At 42.8% G+C, this 16250-nt stretch overlaps 2 protein-coding genes across 5 annotated transcripts; both read right to left on the minus strand.

Annotated features, from left to right (window-relative positions):
- Window positions 1–7561: 7561 nt before the first annotated feature.
- Window positions 7562–9442, minus strand: LOC127908286 (putative nuclease HARBI1). Of its 2 annotated transcripts, XM_052466080.1 has the most exons (3): window positions 8806–8954; window positions 8415–8526; window positions 7562–8320 (listed from the first exon to the last, which is right to left on the minus strand). In XM_052466080.1, the coding sequence occupies exons 1-3, from the start codon at window positions 8872–8874 to the stop codon at window positions 8016–8018; spliced, it is 486 nt and encodes a 161-aa protein (XP_052322040.1). In that variant the 5' UTR covers window positions 8875–8954; the 3' UTR covers window positions 7562–8015. The 2 variants fall into 2 exon arrangements, with proteins under 2 accessions (XP_052322040.1, XP_052322039.1); XM_052466079.1 differs by lacking the exons at window positions 7562–8320; window positions 8415–8526 and adding an exon at window positions 8588–8736 and having other exon boundaries at window positions 8806–9442.
- On the minus strand, window positions 9211–11680 carry LOC118389112 (uncharacterized). 3 transcript variants are annotated; one of them, XM_052466077.1, is made up of 8 exons: window positions 11508–11680; window positions 10528–10598; window positions 10264–10440; window positions 10112–10173; window positions 9929–10029; window positions 9574–9857; window positions 9459–9494; window positions 9211–9360 (listed from the first exon to the last, which is right to left on the minus strand). In XM_052466077.1, the coding sequence occupies exons 1-6, from the start codon at window positions 11663–11665 to the stop codon at window positions 9815–9817; spliced, it is 612 nt and encodes a 203-aa protein (XP_052322037.1). In that variant the 5' UTR covers window positions 11666–11680; the 3' UTR covers window positions 9211–9360; window positions 9459–9494; window positions 9574–9814. The 3 variants fall into 3 exon arrangements, with proteins under 3 accessions (XP_052322037.1, XP_052322036.1, XP_052322038.1); XM_052466076.1 differs by having other exon boundaries at window positions 9459–9857; XM_052466078.1 differs by lacking the exon at window positions 10528–10598 and having other exon boundaries at window positions 9459–9857; window positions 11508–11656.
- Window positions 11681–16250: the final 4570 nt, after the last annotated feature.

Raw genomic sequence — 16250 nt, forward strand, 5'->3', positions numbered from 1 at the left:
AATGCTGAGTTGCATCCAAAGAACACCATACCTACTGTGAAGCATGGGGGTGTAAACATCATTCTTTGGGGCTGTTTTTCTGCAAAGGGACCAGGACGACTGATCCGTGTAAAGGAAAGAATGAATGGGGCCATGTATCGTGAGATTTTGAGTGAAAACCTTCTTCCATCAGCAAGGGCATTGAAGATGAAACGTGGCTGGTTCTTTCAGCATGACAATGATCCCAAACACACCGCCCAGGCAACGAAGGAGTGGCTTCGTAAGAAGCATTTCAAGGTCCTGGAGTGGCTGAGCCAGTCTCCAGATCTCAACCCCATAGAAAATCTTTGGAGGGAGTTGAAAATCTGTGTTGCCCAGCAACAGCCCCAAAACATCACTGCTCTAGAGGAGATCTGCATGGAGGAATGGGCCAAAATACCAGCAACAGTGTGTGAAAACCTTGGGAAGACAGAAAATGTTTGACCTCTGTCATTGCCAACAAAGGGTATATAACAAAGTATTGATAAACTTTTGTTATTGACCAAATACTTGTTTTCCACCATAATTTGCAAATAAATTAAAAATTAAAAATCCTACAATGTGATTTTCTGGATTTCTTTTCTAATTTTGTCTGTCATAGTTGAAGTGTACCTATGATGAAAATTACAGACCTCTCTCTCATCTAGTATTTGCATATTTTACTTTCAGTTTTGTACACCATCTTCAAAAAGCTGAAAATTCAATATTTTTGCTTATTGAAAATATATTTCACAGTAGTTTAGATTGTACAATGATTCTCTACACTATGCATTGCTTGTTTTGTCACATGAGCTGAAATTAGGCCAACAATTAGAATTTTTGAAACCAGGAAATAGAGAAGAGATTTCTGCATATTGAACCTTTAAGGGTTGCCTGTCTTCCTAGTAGCCGATTTGGTGTGTGAACTGCTGACTCCTCATGACCTGTAGATTATTGTTGACACATCAACCAGGATAAAGGGGCAGGGCAATTTGTGACTGTTGTTGTTTTGGTAATTAGTGGCTGTTAGAAGGGGAGTGGTTGCTCCTCTCCTACACAATCAGCAATTAGTACCGGGAGACGTGCTTTCCTTGGCTCATTACGTTCTTGTAACTCCTTGTGGCGGGCTGGGCACATGCACGTTGACTTTGGTCGTCAGTCAAATGGTATTTCCTCTGACACATTGGTGTGGCTGAATTCTGGGTTAAGCAAACAGTGTGTTAACTTCTTATGGCTGCAGGGGCAGTATTGAGTAGCTTGGATGAAAAGGTGCCCAGAGTAAACCGCCTGCTCCTCAGTGCAAGTTGCTAATATAGGCATATTATTATTATTAGTATTGGATAGAAAACACTCTGAAGTTTCTAAAACTGTTTGAATGATGTCTGTGTATACCAGAACTCATATGGCAGGCAATAACCTGAGAAGAAATCCAACCAGGAAGTGGGAAATCTGAGGTTGGTCGATTTTCCACTCAGCCCCTATTGAAGTTACAGTGGGATATTGGTCATCTCTCACTTCCTAAGGCTTCCACTAGATGTCAACTGTCTTTAGAAACTTGTTTGAGGCTTCTTTTGTGAAGTGGGGCCAAATGAGAGTGGATTGAGTCAGAGGTCTGGCAGCAGTCACGGGCTGGTCACGAGCATTTTACATGAGAGGTAGCTCTCGTTCCATTGCTTTTCTACAGACAATGGAATTCTCCGGTTGGAATATTATTGAAGATATATGTTAAAAACATCCGAAAGATTGATTCCATGCATCGTTTGACACGTTTCTAAGGTCTGTAATGGAACTTTTTGACATTTCGTATGCAACTAGTGAACGTGCTTCGTGAGTTTTGATTTGTTTACCAAACGCGCTAACAAATGTAGCTATATGGACATAAATGATGTATGTACATTATCGAACAAATCAAACATTTATTGTGGACCTGGGATTCCTGGGAGTGCATTCTGATGAAGATCATCAAAGGTAAGTGAATATTTACAATGTTATTTCTGACTTCTGTTGACTCCAACATGGCGGATATATGTATTTGTTCTCTGAGCGCTGTTCTCAGATTATAGCATGGTTTGCTTTTTCCATAAAGCTTTTTTGAAATCTGACACAGCGGTTGCATTAAGGAGAAGTACAGTGCCTTGCGAAAGTATTCGGCCCCCTTGAACTTTGCGACCTTTTGCAACATTTCAGGCTTCAAACATAAAGATATAAAACTGTATTTTTTTGTGAAGAATCAACAACAAGTGGGACACAATCATGAAGTGGAACGACATTTATTGGATATTTCAAACTTTTTTAACAAATCAAAAACTGAAAAATTGGGCGTTCTGTCTCCTAGAGATTAATGTACTTTTGTGTGAAAAGTGCAAATCAATCCCAGAACAACTGCAAAGGACCTTGTGAAGATGCTGGAATAAATAGGTAAAAAAGTATCTATATCCACAGTAAAAACGAGTCCAATATTGACATAACCTGAAAGACCGCTCAGCAAGGAAGAAGCCACTGCTCAAAAACCGCCATAAAAAGCCAGACTACGGTTTGCAACTGCACATGGGGAGTTTGAGAAATATCCTCTGGTCTGATGAAACAAAAATAGAACTGCTTGGCCATAATGACCATCGTTATTTATACAGTGTATATACAGTGTGTGCAAATGTAGTAAGATTAGGGATGTAAGGCAATAAATAGGCCATAGTGGCAAAATAATTACAATTTAGCAATTAAACACTGGAGTGATAGATGTGCAAGTAGAGATACTGGGGTGCAAAGGAGCAAAAAAATAAACAACAATACAGGGATGAGGTAGTTGGGTGGGCTATTTACAGATGGGCTGTGTACGGGTGCAATGATCGGTAAGCTGCTCTGACAGCTGCAGATGCTTAAAGTTAGTGAGGGAGATATAAGACTTCAATGATTTTTGCAATTTGTTCCAGTCATTGGCAGCAGAGAACTGTAAGGAAAGGCTGCCAAAGTATGTGTTGGCTTTGGAGATGACCAGTGAAATATACCTGCTGGAGCGTGTGTTACAGGTGGGTGCTGCTATGGTGACCAGTGAGCTGAGATAAGGCGGGGCTTTACCTAGCATAGACTTATAGATGACCTGGAGCCAGTGGGTTTGGCGACGGATATGAAGCGAGGGCCAGCCAGTGAGAGCATACAGGTCGCAGTGGTGGGTAGTATATGGGGCTTTGGTGACAAAACGGATGGCACTGTGACCCACTACATCTAATTTGCTGAGTAGAGTGTTGGAGGCTATTTTGTAAATGACATTGTCGAAGTCAAGGATCGGTAGGATAGTCCATTTTGCGAGGGTATGTTTTGCAACATAAGTGAAGTATGCTTTGTTGCGAAATAGGAAGCCGATTCTAGATGTAATTTTGGATTGGAGATGCTTAATGTGAGTCTGGACAGAGAGTTTACAGTCTAACCAGATACCTAGGTATTTGTAGTTGTCCACATATTCTAGCGTCCAGAGTAGTGACGCTAGACGGGCGGGCAGGTGGGGGCAGCGATCGGTTGAAGACCATGTATTTAGTTTTACTTGTATTTAAGAGCAGTTGGAGGCCACGGAAGGAGTGTTGTATGGTATTGAAGCTCGTCTGGAGGTTTGTTGTCACAGTGTCCAAAGAAGGACCGACATTAACTGAGTTATAAAATAGCAATTTTAGCAATGAAGTAGGCTACTAGCCTATTAGTCTTACCTCGAGGTAACTCAGGCGTTTCCATGGTTAATTCACTGATCCCAATTCATATCCTTGGATTACACGATTGAGTTTAGTCTTTTATAGCTACAACATCAAGATGACCTCCGTTGATGCATTTCAAATATTGTTTACACTTCAACAATAGTCATTTAATTTAGAGCACGAAGAAGATGTCATCACCCTCTTTACTTTGCAATTTACAGATGGTCCATCAGCTGACTGCAGATCAAAACGAACCCTCTGATGTCACACTAAAACCGAGGGGCTCTCTGGGTGACGTAGTTGTTCACTGCTTTATTATTTTATTTTCTCTGCAACATTTAAAGACTCACATCAAATATTGTCTATTGTATTGACAAGATAGTCAAGTGACTGAAATACATGTCCTCCATAGAGATCCTATTAAACTACTAGAGGGGCTATGTCTTAAACCCTCAAAGGTCCAGAATGGTGTGAAAATTGCACCCATAGAAATCCAAACCAGACAAATATGGGAGGTGCATAAAGATGGCGGCCCCTGTTTGTGGGTGCCTTCAGGACAATGCCTGACAATTGCAGGTGGATAGTGGGGAACTGCCATTGAGGATAAGGCGGGACAAACTTGTGTACTGGGTGAGGTTGAAAGGGAGTTCAGAAGGACATCCTGCAGTCATGGCGAAGAGGGGGTAAGCAGAGGGCGTACTGGTGGACAATCGGACAGAAGGTGGTATAATATGGACTGGGGGAGAGAGAGATAGGGCTGGCTGTTTCTGAAACCAAGTGTAGATGTGGACATGATTGAGGGCAGGAGGCTGAAGAAATTTGGCTTGTCACTGAAAACACTCACAAACTTTTACAGATGCACAATCATCCTGAGAGCATCCTGTTGGGCTGTATCACCTACTGGTACGGCAACTGCTCCGCCCACGACCGTAAGGCTCTGCAGAGGGTAGTGAGGTCTGCACAACGCATCACTGGGGGCAAACTACCTGCCCTCATGGACACCTAGAGCACCCGATGTCACAGGAAGGCCAAAAATATCATCAAGGACAACAACCACCCGAGCCACTGCCTGTTCACCCCTCTATCATCCAGAAGGCGAGGTCAGTACAGGTGCATCAAAGCTGGGACTGAGAGACAGAAAAACAGCTTCTATCTCAAGGCCCTCAGACTGTTAAACAGCCATTGAGTGGCTGCTGCCAACATACTGACTCAAATCTCTAGCCACTTTAATAATAAAAAATTGGATGTAATAAATGTAATCACTAGTCACTTTAAACAATGCCACTTTATATAATGTTGATATACCCTACATTACTCATCTCATATACATATATTGTATTCTATACCATCTACTGCATCTTGCCTATGCCGCACGGCCATCGCTAATCCATATATTTATATGTACATATTCATTCCTTTACACTTGTGTGTATAAGGTAGTTGTTGTGAACATGTTAGATTACTTGTTAGATATTACTGCACGGTCAAAACTAGAAGCACCAGCATTTCACTACACTCACATTAACATCTGCTAACCATGTGTGTGACCAATGAGATTTTATTTGAGAGAATGGGTTGAGGACGTGAGACGGAGTATGGAGAGATATATCATCTATTTATTCATTTTTAAGAATATATGCATATGGTTCAAAGGATCCAGTCAGTGGTAGGGTAGGGGCAGGGGTGTATATCTCAGATTTAGGGGAGACTTGTTTGTGGAGGGGAGACTTGTTTGTGGAGATGATGGTGTTGTTAATGGGATTGGAGAGGATGGGAGTGGTGGTAAGATTTTGCAGGATTCTCGCCCATATGGATGTAGAGGGTAATAAGAAGGCTGATTTGGTGGCTAAGAGTGCTGTGAGGAGAGAGGGGGTAGATATTAAGATACCGCTGGGCCATATGGAAGTCAAGTCCTTGATCTGGGGAAAAGGGCTTGATCTTTGGCAGTGGGATGCTAGTAGTAAGGGGAGGCAATTTTAACACGTGCACCGGTCAGTAAAGGAAGAAGTGGGGAGTATGGGATGTAGGAGAGAAGAAGTTGGGTGGAGTAGACTACAGTTTGGGCACACAGGTTTGAATGCCATGTGGTGGATGATAGGGAGACATGAAACAGGTCTGTGTGATGAGCATTTAGTGGAGGAAACGGTGGAGCATGTGTTTTGATATTTTGTGAACTGTATGACGTAGATAGGGAGAGATTGACGATGAGACGGCCTATAGGGAGGAGGTCAGAGAACTGGCCATGTGGTGCCAGGACAACAACCTCTCTTTCAATGTGAGCAAGACAAAGGAGCTGATCGTGGACTACAGGAAAAGGCGAGCCGAAGAGGCCCCCATTAACATCGACGGGGCTGTAGTGGAGCGGGTCAAGAGTTTCAAGTTCCTTGGTGTTCACATCACCAATTAACTCTCATGGTCCAAACATACCAAGACAGTCGTGAAGAGGGCACAACAAAACCTTTTCCCCCTCAGGAGACTGAAAAGATTTGGCATGGGTCGCCAGATCCTCAAAAGGTTCTACAGCTGCACCATTGAGAGAATCTTGACCGGTTGCATCACCGCATGGTATGGCGCTACAGAGGGTAGTGCGAACGGCCCAGTACATCACTGGGGTCAAGCTCCCTGCCAAGCTCCCTGCCATCCAGGACCTATACAATAGGCGTGTCAGAGGAAAGCCCATAAAACTCCAGTCACCCAAGTTATAGACTGTTTTCTCTGCTACCGCACAGCAAGCTGTACCGGAGCGCCACGTCTAGGACCAAAAGGTTCCTCAACAGCTTCTACCCCCAAGCCATAATACTGCTGAACAATCCATAAAATCGCCACCCGACAATTTACATTTACCCCTCCCTTTTGTACACTGCTGCAACTCGCTGTTAACTATTTATGCATAGTCACTTCACCCCCACCTACATGTACAAATTACCTCAACTAACCTGTACCCCCAAACACTGACTCAGTACCGGTGCCCCCTGTATATAGCCTTGTTATTCTTGTGATACTTTTTATTATTACTTTTTATTTTAAATATTTTCTTAACACTTCTTGAACTGCACTGTTGGTTAAGGGCTTGTAAGTAAGCATTTCACGTTAAAGTCTACACTTGTATTTGGCGCATGTGTCACTCCCTGGTCGAAGTATTTTGTGTTTTTCTTTATGTATTTGGTCAGGCCAGGGGCCTGTTGCACAAAACTAGGATAAGGGATTAAGCCAGGATATCTTGGTGATCCTGGCTCAATTGATCCGTAATCCAGTTGCACTAAAGATGGATAGGGGGCAGGAGGATATGTTATGGTATAAATTACCATGGAGATTTATTCTGTGGAGCTAGCCTGCTCCAGACCAGGCTAAATTCCAGGATCTATTTAATCTCATCCCTAATGTCAGTCAGCAGTCACCACAAATGGAAACCAATAGTTATTTCACTGCTCACTATACATTGTTATCACATATAACTAGACCCACTGTCATTATTTAAACGTTTGTGATCATTAATTTCAATGATTTTGGATAAAAAATGATTTTTAGATGTTGCTATCATTAGATAATTTACAGTTTCCCATAGACTATATATAAAATGATAGAATATTAGGACCACAGAGGGAAAAAAAAGACAAGTCATAATATTGTAACCAGTTGTTTTAAAGGAGGACAGTTGTTAAAATGACAGATGCGGGGCATTTCGTGAAATTGTACTTCAGTATGGTTTCATAAACAAAGACATGCTGATGTGCCAGAATATTAAGTATCACATTGTCATAAGTATCAAAACAATATGTAGCTTTTCTGCAGAAAGAACCAGCCTCATAAATTTATGAATTTATCCTTTTTCTTCAGTGTGGCCCTAGTACTCTGTCATATAAACAAATACACATTCCATATGAATATAAAAACACAATGTGTAACATTATGTTCCTTTATTGAATAAGGACAAAACAAAGCAGGTAAACCATCAGCTCCTTTCGAAACTGAAGTCAGTGACTCTACAAGATGGAAAGCACAGAATCCAAGCATATTATACAAAATGATACATACACATTCAAAGGTCTGTATATAACACACCCTGCATGTCTGCACACTAAAATAAATGCAGGACAAATCCATACACATCAACTGAACAGACAAATGAATGGATGCAGTAGCCTCCCTGCAGCCTTGTATTACACACAGTATACCGCACAAACATCATAAGAGGCCAAATTCGTAAAAAACGAACCCAAAAAAAACCAAATTCCTCTGCCACCGCAGGACATATTTAACCAAAATTGAAAGCACACATACTAACTAAAATAATTCAACACATATTGGTCCCTCAGCAGCCGACCACTGTCGTCATCAGGGAAGATTGCCGGATTGTCCCAGTCCATGGCTGGTGGCCCTCTCCTTCCTCAGGCAGGCCACATTGTGGAGGACAGCACAAGCCACAGTAATATCACATGCCCTAACAGGGCTGACCCTTAATTTGTGAAGGCAGTGAAAGCGTGCCTTCAGGAGGCCAAAGGTCATTTCAACTCTGGCCCTGGTCCTGGCATGGGCATGGTTGTAGGCCTGCTGTGCTTCCTGGGGGTCTGTGAAAGGTGTCAGGAGAAAAGGCTGGCAGCCATACCCCCTGTCTCCCAGCAACACACCAGACAATTCACCTGTCAACACAAAATCTCATCATTACTACCTCATAAACACAGTGATATTCTTGACACAGCCATGATGGTTATAAATAGGGGTTGTGTGGCTTACCTTGTGATAGGCACTGATAGATTTCAGAGGCCCGAAAGATTCTGGAGTCATGGACTGAGCCAGGCCATTTTGCCACAACATTGCTGATCACACAGTCAGCATTGCAGACCATCTGAAATCATAAGATGAGGAATATTACACCAATCAATGCACATCACTGGCAATGCAGTGTTCGTCAATGGACAATATCAAAAAGTTATGTTCACCTGAACATTAATGCTGTGAAAGGATTTCCTATTCACAAAATCAGCCTCATGGGCACCTGAGGGGGCTTTTATCCTTATGTGTGTGCAGTCCACTGCACCAATGACATTGGGGAAACCTGTCACACAAAGTAATGAGTATCCTACTATGTGTTAACAGTTGTCCTGTAATTTGTAGATCCTCTTACCTGCAATCCTATAGAACTCCTCTTTGATGTCACAGAGTCTTCTGTGGCCAGGGAAGGAGATGAAGACATCTGCTAATGCTTTGATAGCCAGACACACACTCCTTATTGTGCGGCAAATTGTGGCCTTGTTCAGCTGTTCTGCATCCCCCACTGAGTACAGGAAGGCTCCACTAGCAAAAAAGCGCAAGGCCACACAAACCATTTGCTCCACACTCAGTGCATGGCTCCGTGCAGTGCGGTGCTTAATCCTGGGACCCAGTAGTCTGCATAGATACCTGATGCCATCTGCAGAAAACCTGTATCTTTCATATAGATGGTCGTCAGGGAAGGCCAGTGGGTCCAACCGGTCCCTGAAGACCCTTTCTCGCCTGAAGGCTCTCCTCAGCACAAGTGCTTCTTCATCCACCACATCTCGCACGAATGGGCATGCCATTGTCAGAGCAGAAAGGAACACACAATTTTGGGCCTTCATATAGGCTAGTGGCCACACCTGGTGCTGGGGGGGTGGGCAAAAGAGGGCGATGCCTTATAACGATGACTTGGTTGTACTGATTGCTGGGAAAATAAAAAAAACCTTAGAAAGATGCCACCGTCCTGTGTGCTCACAATAAGAGCTCATATGTCATGGCTCACTTGACTTTATGAGAATATACCTAATTTTTATTTTGAGCTGTGTCATCTTCTTGGAGCTGGGGGAGGAAATACAAATAATGATTAATACATTTGTGTTACAGTTAGCATACAGTGTACATTGAAGGCATATCTCACCTCCCTTTCAAGTTTTTTTATTTCAAGGTCCAGTTTCCTAATTGTCCTCTTTTTTATTTCGGACTCCAGTGCAAGATTTTCCATCTTTTTCTTCTTGTACTGAATGTCTATGTCTGCCAGTTCTATTTGGCGCCGGAGGTGGTTGCCATACAACTTTCTGATAGCTTGTGAGCTCTGTGAACACAATACAATTAGCGCAGCTGGAATTTGGCAGGATGTGGTGTCCTTTTATTAATACGCACTATGTTGCCAAGCTGGTTTTCCCACTGTATAGCATCTGGGTCCTGTAAAAGAAATTAGATTTTGATGAGGACTCCTCACCATTGTAGAGTAAATAGTACTTTCACAGTCTTACCATGATACCTCATGCCTTCTGGAATCCAGAGAGATGGTCTCCTCCTCATCATCATCATCGTCTCCATCATGTGCTGTTGCTGCTGCACTGGGGCCTTCACCCTATCACATTTAATCGGATTCATATTGAAGCTAGTAGACAAGACATGCCAGGCCTACAGTATGCCTTTGATGGAGTACTCACTGGATCAGCATCGTCTGGTGCTTGTGCTGGTGGCTCTAACAGGAACACAGTGCTGCCAGACACTGCAAGGCAATAGGTAAACCAAAGTCAGACAGTCCAAATTGATTCAATATGAATGTGGTTGTATCCCATGTAGAGATGGAAGGACATACCTTGAATGAAGCGGGTGGCATCTTGGGAGGAACCTATGCTCGTCTCTTTCCCCCCAGGGATCCCCTCTAAGACGGGCCTGCCTTTATTTAGCTCCAAGGCCATGTCCTCTGCTGGGGTAAGGTCAGCCTTTGGTGACCCACCACCCGTGCCTCGTCTGTGGGTATTCTTTTTCACTGCTAAAACAGTACAGACAATGTGTGAGCAGGCACCTTCTGGGTACAATATATGCTTGTGCTTTGTTAAATATTAGTCAGGGACCATACCATTCTGCAGAATGTTCTTGTATTTGATTTTGACCTGCTGCCATGTCCGTTTTGGCCCGTTCATGTTTAATCTATACACACACACACACACGCACGCGCACACGCACACGCACACGCACACACACACACATTTAATGGAGTCACACTGCAAAAAAGTACTTGGTATTTTTGTCTTGTTTTCAGTAAAAATATAAAATAAAAAAAAACTTAAATAAAGATGTATTTTCTTGATTTGCTAAATGACCTAGCAAAATAAGTATAGTTTAGACAAAAAATATAAACTTTAAGTAAATGTGTGCTTAAAACAAGCAAATAAAAAAATCTGTCAATATAATAAAAATTCTCTTGAAATAAGTTCACTTTTTCCATAAACACTTAATTTTAGAAAAGTTCTCGTTTCACTGGCAGATTTTTTTGCTTATTTTCCTAGGTAATTTTGCTCAAGAAAATATTCAAGATGTTTTTTAGATATTTTTTTTTTACTGAAAACAAGACAAAAATACTAAGTAAGAAAGACATTTTTGCAGTGCAGTGAGCAACCGGGTCCTTTGAAAGGCGCTATATAAATTAAAGTGATTATTATTATAGCTCATCTATTTATTCAATTAAATTTTATTTATATAGCACTTTTCACAATTGTTTCATTCTGTCAAAGCAGCTTTACATTAATGAAAGCAGGAGAAACACAAAAAAACGGTGGACAACATAAGAAGCAGAGTACAACGGCTAAGATTAAACCGTACTGAGCGTAGTAACGTTAAATAATAATGTAAGGCTTTAATAATAATTTATCATAGCTTTATACAGTGTGATGGACTTACTTTACACAATTTCACTCATATCTGCAGTGCATTTCAATTAAAAATTTAACCGTTTCATAATTACAGTACAACTGCGTTTTTGGAGATGTGAATTAAATATTTGAATTGTAATTGTGATGTTTCAGCGGAGCGGTGAGTGTGTAATTGTGCACTACTTACGCATTCAGGCGGTCTGCAATACTTTGCCACGCTTTTTCTCTTTGCTTTATCACTGTGGCGGTGTTGCCTTTCTTCTTAATGATATCTTTTACCTCCTCGTATGCCTCCATGAGGATTTGTGCTTCCGACGGGGAAAAGTACGCGGCTCTAGTTGCCATGGTAAATCAGTTAATCTGTGATCTGTGGCGGGGTCTATTTGAGTGAGCCGTGAGCGCGCACCTATCAAGGATTGGTTTCACCTGGTTTAATGAATCCGTGTCTGCTCATCCTGGCTTGGTCTTTCTGCAACCAATTAAGCCTGGACGCACATGTTTTGGCTTCATTGAGCTCAGCTGAGTCATTTATCCCGGATGTCTTAATTCTACTTTTGTGCAACAGGCCCCAGGGTGTGACATGGGTTTTTGTATGTGGTGTGTAGTTTAGTGGGATTGTAGCTTAGTGGGGTGTTCTAGGAGAGTCTATGGCTGTCTGAAGTGGTTCTCAATCAGAGGCAGGTGTTTATCGTTGTCTCTGATTGGGAGCCATATTTAGGCAGCCATATTCTTTGGTTGTATTGTGGGTGATTGTCCTGAGTGTTTTGACGTCCTTATTCTGTGTTAGTGTGCACCAGTTTAAGCTGTTGCGGTTTTCATTACGTTTATTGTTTTGTAGAGTTTGTGTTTTGGATTCGTGTTACGTTGTGTGATTAAACATGGATCGCAATATACACGCTGCAGTTTGGTTCGACTCTCCTTCACCTTATGAAAACCGTGACAGCATGTGACAAAGTTTGATTTGATATTGATTTGATTGTGTGAAAGGGTTAGAGACGGGGTTGGGGTTTGGGTGGTGTAGTGGGGGTTGGGAAGTGGTGTCTGAGGCTCTTTCACATTCTTAGAGGAACAGGACTAATGAAGTCAATTTTATCTATTGTCGTGGCCAAAAGTTGAGAATGACACAAATATTAATTTTCACAAAGTCTGCTGCCTCAGTTTGTATGATGGCAATTTGCATATACTCCAGAATGTTATGAAGAGTGATCAGATGAATTGCAATTAATTGCAAAGTTCCTCTTTGCCATGCAAATGAACTGAATCCCCCCAAAAACATTTCCACTGCATTTCAGCCCTGCCACAAAAGGACCAGCTGACATCATGTCAGTGATTCTCTCGTTAACACAGGTGTGAGTGTTGACGAGGACAAGATTGGAGATCACTCTGTCATGCTAATTGTGTTCGAATAACAGACTGGAAGCTTCAAAAGGAGTGTGGTGCTTGGAATCATTGTTCTTCCTCTGTCAATCATAGTTACCTGCAAGGAAACATGTGCCGTCATCATTGCTTTGCACAAAAAGGGCTTCACAGGCAAGGATATTACTGCCAGTAAGATTGCACCTAAATCAACCATTTATCGGATCATCAAGAACTTCAAGGAGAGCGGTTCAATTGTTGTGAAGAAGGCTTCAGGGTGCCCAAGAAAGTCCAGCCAGCGCCAGGACGGTCTCCTAAAGTTGATTCAGCTGCGGGATCGGAGCACCACCAGTACAGAGCTTGCTCAGGAATGGCAGCAGGCAGGTGTGAGTGCATCTGCACGCACAGGGAGGCGAGGACTTTTGGAGGATGGCCTGGTGTCAAGAAGGGCAGCAAAGAAGCCACTTCTCTCCAAGAAAAACATCAGGGACAGACTGATATTCTGCAAAAGGTACAGGGATTGGACTGCTGAGGACGGAGGTAAAGTCATTTTCTCTGATGAATCCCCTTTCAGATTGTTTGGGGCATCCGGGAAAAAGTTTGTCCCTAGAAGACAAGGTGAGCATTACCATCAGCCCCGTGTCATGCCAACAGTAAAGCATCCTGAGACCATTCATGTGCGTGGTTGCTTCTCAGCCAAGGGAGTGTGCTCACTCACAATTTTGCCTAAGAACACAGCCATGAATAAAGAATGGTACCAACACATCCTCCGAGAGCAACTTCTCCCAACCATCCAGAAACAGTTTGGTGACGAACAATGCCTTTTCCAGCATGATGGAGCACCTTTCCATCAGGCAAACATGATAACTAAGTGGTTCGGGGAACAAAACATTGATATTTTGGGTCCATGGCCAGGAAACTCCCCAGACCTTAATCCCATTGAGAACGTGTGGTCAATCCTCAAGAGGACAAAAACAAAAACTCACAAATTCTGACAAACTCCAAGCATTGATTATGCAAGAATGGGCTGCCATCAGTCAGGATGTGGCCCAGAAGTTAATTGACACCATGCCAGGGCGGATTGCAGAGGTCTTCAAAAAGAAGGGTCAACACTGCAAATATTTACTCTTTGAATCAACTTTATATCATTGTCAATAAAAAAGCCGTTGACACTTGTGAAATGCTTGTAATTATAATTCAGTATTCCATAGTAACATCTGACAAGAATATCTAAAGACACTGAAGCAGCAAACTTTGTGGAAATTAATATTTATGTCATTCTCAACTTTTTGCCACGACTGTAGATAGGCCATGATTGGCCTCACACTCCAGTACAGTAGGTGGCAGTGTATGCACATTAAAAATTGGAGGCGATCCACCAACCCAATCCCAAAGAAGGAGCCCCCCCCTCCCCATGCATTTACCATAAATTCCTTGTTTTGCTGTATTGTACATTGCTCTGTTACTCTTGTTTGTATGTTCATTAGCACAGTATACATGATGCCAATAGCTAGGTTTCCATCCAACTGGCGACAGATTTTCTTGCAAATATTCTAAAATCCATATACAAACAATATGCCCACTTTCCCAGCAGATATTTTTCTATTAAATTGACTTGTTGATAAAAGGCTGTGCATGTTGATGTAGTGCACATAAAAATACCTTTTGCGGAATAAATGTACCAAATTAAAAATACAAGTTAAATGGGTTTCCATCGCATTTTCAACTCTCCTGGTGATTTACTCACAAAATGGTTTCATTATATAGCGAGTGTGCTCACTCTAGCATTGGCGCCCGCACTCCACCTAACAGCTCGTAGATACAGTTCCTAGCCTACATGATGAGATTATCATGGACAAAAGAGCAAATCATTCGATGATCCTGACACCAGAATAAGACCGTCAACATTTATTGTAAAGGAGCATCAAGCTCATCACCTCATTTATTTAAAATCAAATTCAAATCAAATGTATTTATATAGCCCTTCGTACATCAGCTGATATCTCAGTGCTGTACAGAAACCCAGCCTAAAACCCCAAACAGCAAGCAATGCAGGTGTAGAAGCACAGTGGCTAGGAAAAACTCCCTAGAAAGGCCAAAACCTAGGAAGAAACCTAGAGAGGAACCAGGCTATGTGGGGTGGCCAGTCCTCTTCTGGCTGTGCCGGGTGGAGATTATAACAGAACATGGCCAAGATGTTAAAATGTTGTACATTTTTTTGATTTTGATTTGATTTGATCATTTATTTCAGCTGTAGCCGTATAAACTGCACTCTTTCCTGTTGAGTCCCAGTGGGAGGACCACACGTCATCACGTGACTCCAAGTTTACTTCTAAACTCAGCAAACAAAGAAATGTCACTTTTTCAGGATCCTGTCTTTCAAAGATAATTAGTAAAAATCCAAATAACTTCACAGATCTTCATTGTAAAGGGTTTAAACACCCATTTCCCATGCTTGTTCAATGAACTATGAACAATTAATGAACATGCACCGATGGAACGGTCGTTAAGACACTAACAGCTTACAGATGGTAGGCAATTAAGGTCATAGTTATGAAAGCGTAGGACACTAAAGAGGCCTTTCTACTGACTCTGAAAAACACAAAAAGAAAGATGCCCAGAGTCCCTGCTCATCTGCATGAAAATGCCTTAGGCATGCGGCAAGGAGGCATGAGAACTGCAGATGTGGTCAGGGCAATAAATTGCAATGTCCGTACTGTGAGACGCCTAGGACAGCGCTACAGGGAGACAGGACGGATAGCTGATCATCCTCGCAGAGGCAGACCATGTGTAACACCTGGACAGGATCGGTACATCCGAACATCACACCTGCGGGACAGGTACAGGATGGCAACAACTGCCCGAGGTATACCAGGAACACACAATCCCTCCATCAGTGTTCAGACTGTCCGCAATAGGCTGAGAGAGGCTGGACTGAGGGCTTGTAGGCCTGTTGTAAGGCAGGTCCTCACCAGACATCACCGGTAACAACATCGCCTATGGGCACAATTCCACCGTCGCTGGACCAGACAGGACTGGCAAAAAGTGCTCTTCACTGACGAGTCACGGTTTTGTCTCACCAGGTGTGATGGTCAGATTCGCATTTATCATCGAAGGAATGAGTGTTACACCGAGGCCTGTACTCTGTAGCGGGATCGATTTGGAGGTGGAGGGTCCGTCATGGTCTGGAGTGGTATGTCACAGCATCATAGGACTGAGCTTGTTGTCATTGCAGGCAATCTCATTACAGGGAAGACATCCTCCTCCCTCATGTGGTACCCTTCCTGCAGGCTCATTCTAACATGACCCTCCAGCATGACAATGCCACCAGCGATACTGCTCGTTCTGTGGGTGATTTCCTGCAAGACAGGAATGTCAGTGTTCTGCCATGGCCAGCTAAGAGCCCTGTTCTCAATTCCATTGAGCACGTCTGGGACCCGTTGGATCGGAGGGTTAGAGCAAGGGCCATTCCCCCCAGTAATGTCCAGGAACTTGCAGGTGCCTTGGTGGAAGAATGGGGTAACATCTCACAGCAAGAACAGGCAAATCTGGTGCAGTCCATGAGGAGATGCAC

Source organism: Oncorhynchus keta, chromosome 17, assembly GCF_023373465.1.
Source record: "Oncorhynchus keta strain PuntledgeMale-10-30-2019 chromosome 17, Oket_V2, whole genome shotgun sequence".
Classification (NCBI taxonomy): Eukaryota; Metazoa; Chordata; class Actinopteri; order Salmoniformes; family Salmonidae; genus Oncorhynchus; species Oncorhynchus keta.

Coding starts and splice junctions, on each gene's coding strand:
- LOC127908286 (XM_052466079.1), bottom strand. CDS start 9,277: ATGAAGGCCCAAAATTGTGTGTTCCTTTCTGCTCTGACAATGGCATGC. Junction 8,737..8,805: donor GGAGTTCTATAGGATTGCAG/GTAAGAGGATCT, acceptor TTTGTGTGACAG/GTTTCCCCAATGTCATTGGT.
- LOC118389112 (XM_052466077.1), bottom strand. CDS start 11,665: ATGGCAACTAGAGCCGCGTACTTTTCCCCGTCGGAAGCACAAATCCTC. Junction 10,599..11,507: donor ATTGCAGACCGCCTGAATGC/GTAAGTAGTGCA, acceptor GTGTGTGTATAG/ATTAAACATGAACGGGCCAA. Junction 10,174..10,263: donor TGCCACCCGCTTCATTCAAG/GTATGTCCTTCC, acceptor ATTGCCTTGCAG/TGTCTGGCAGCACTGTGTTC.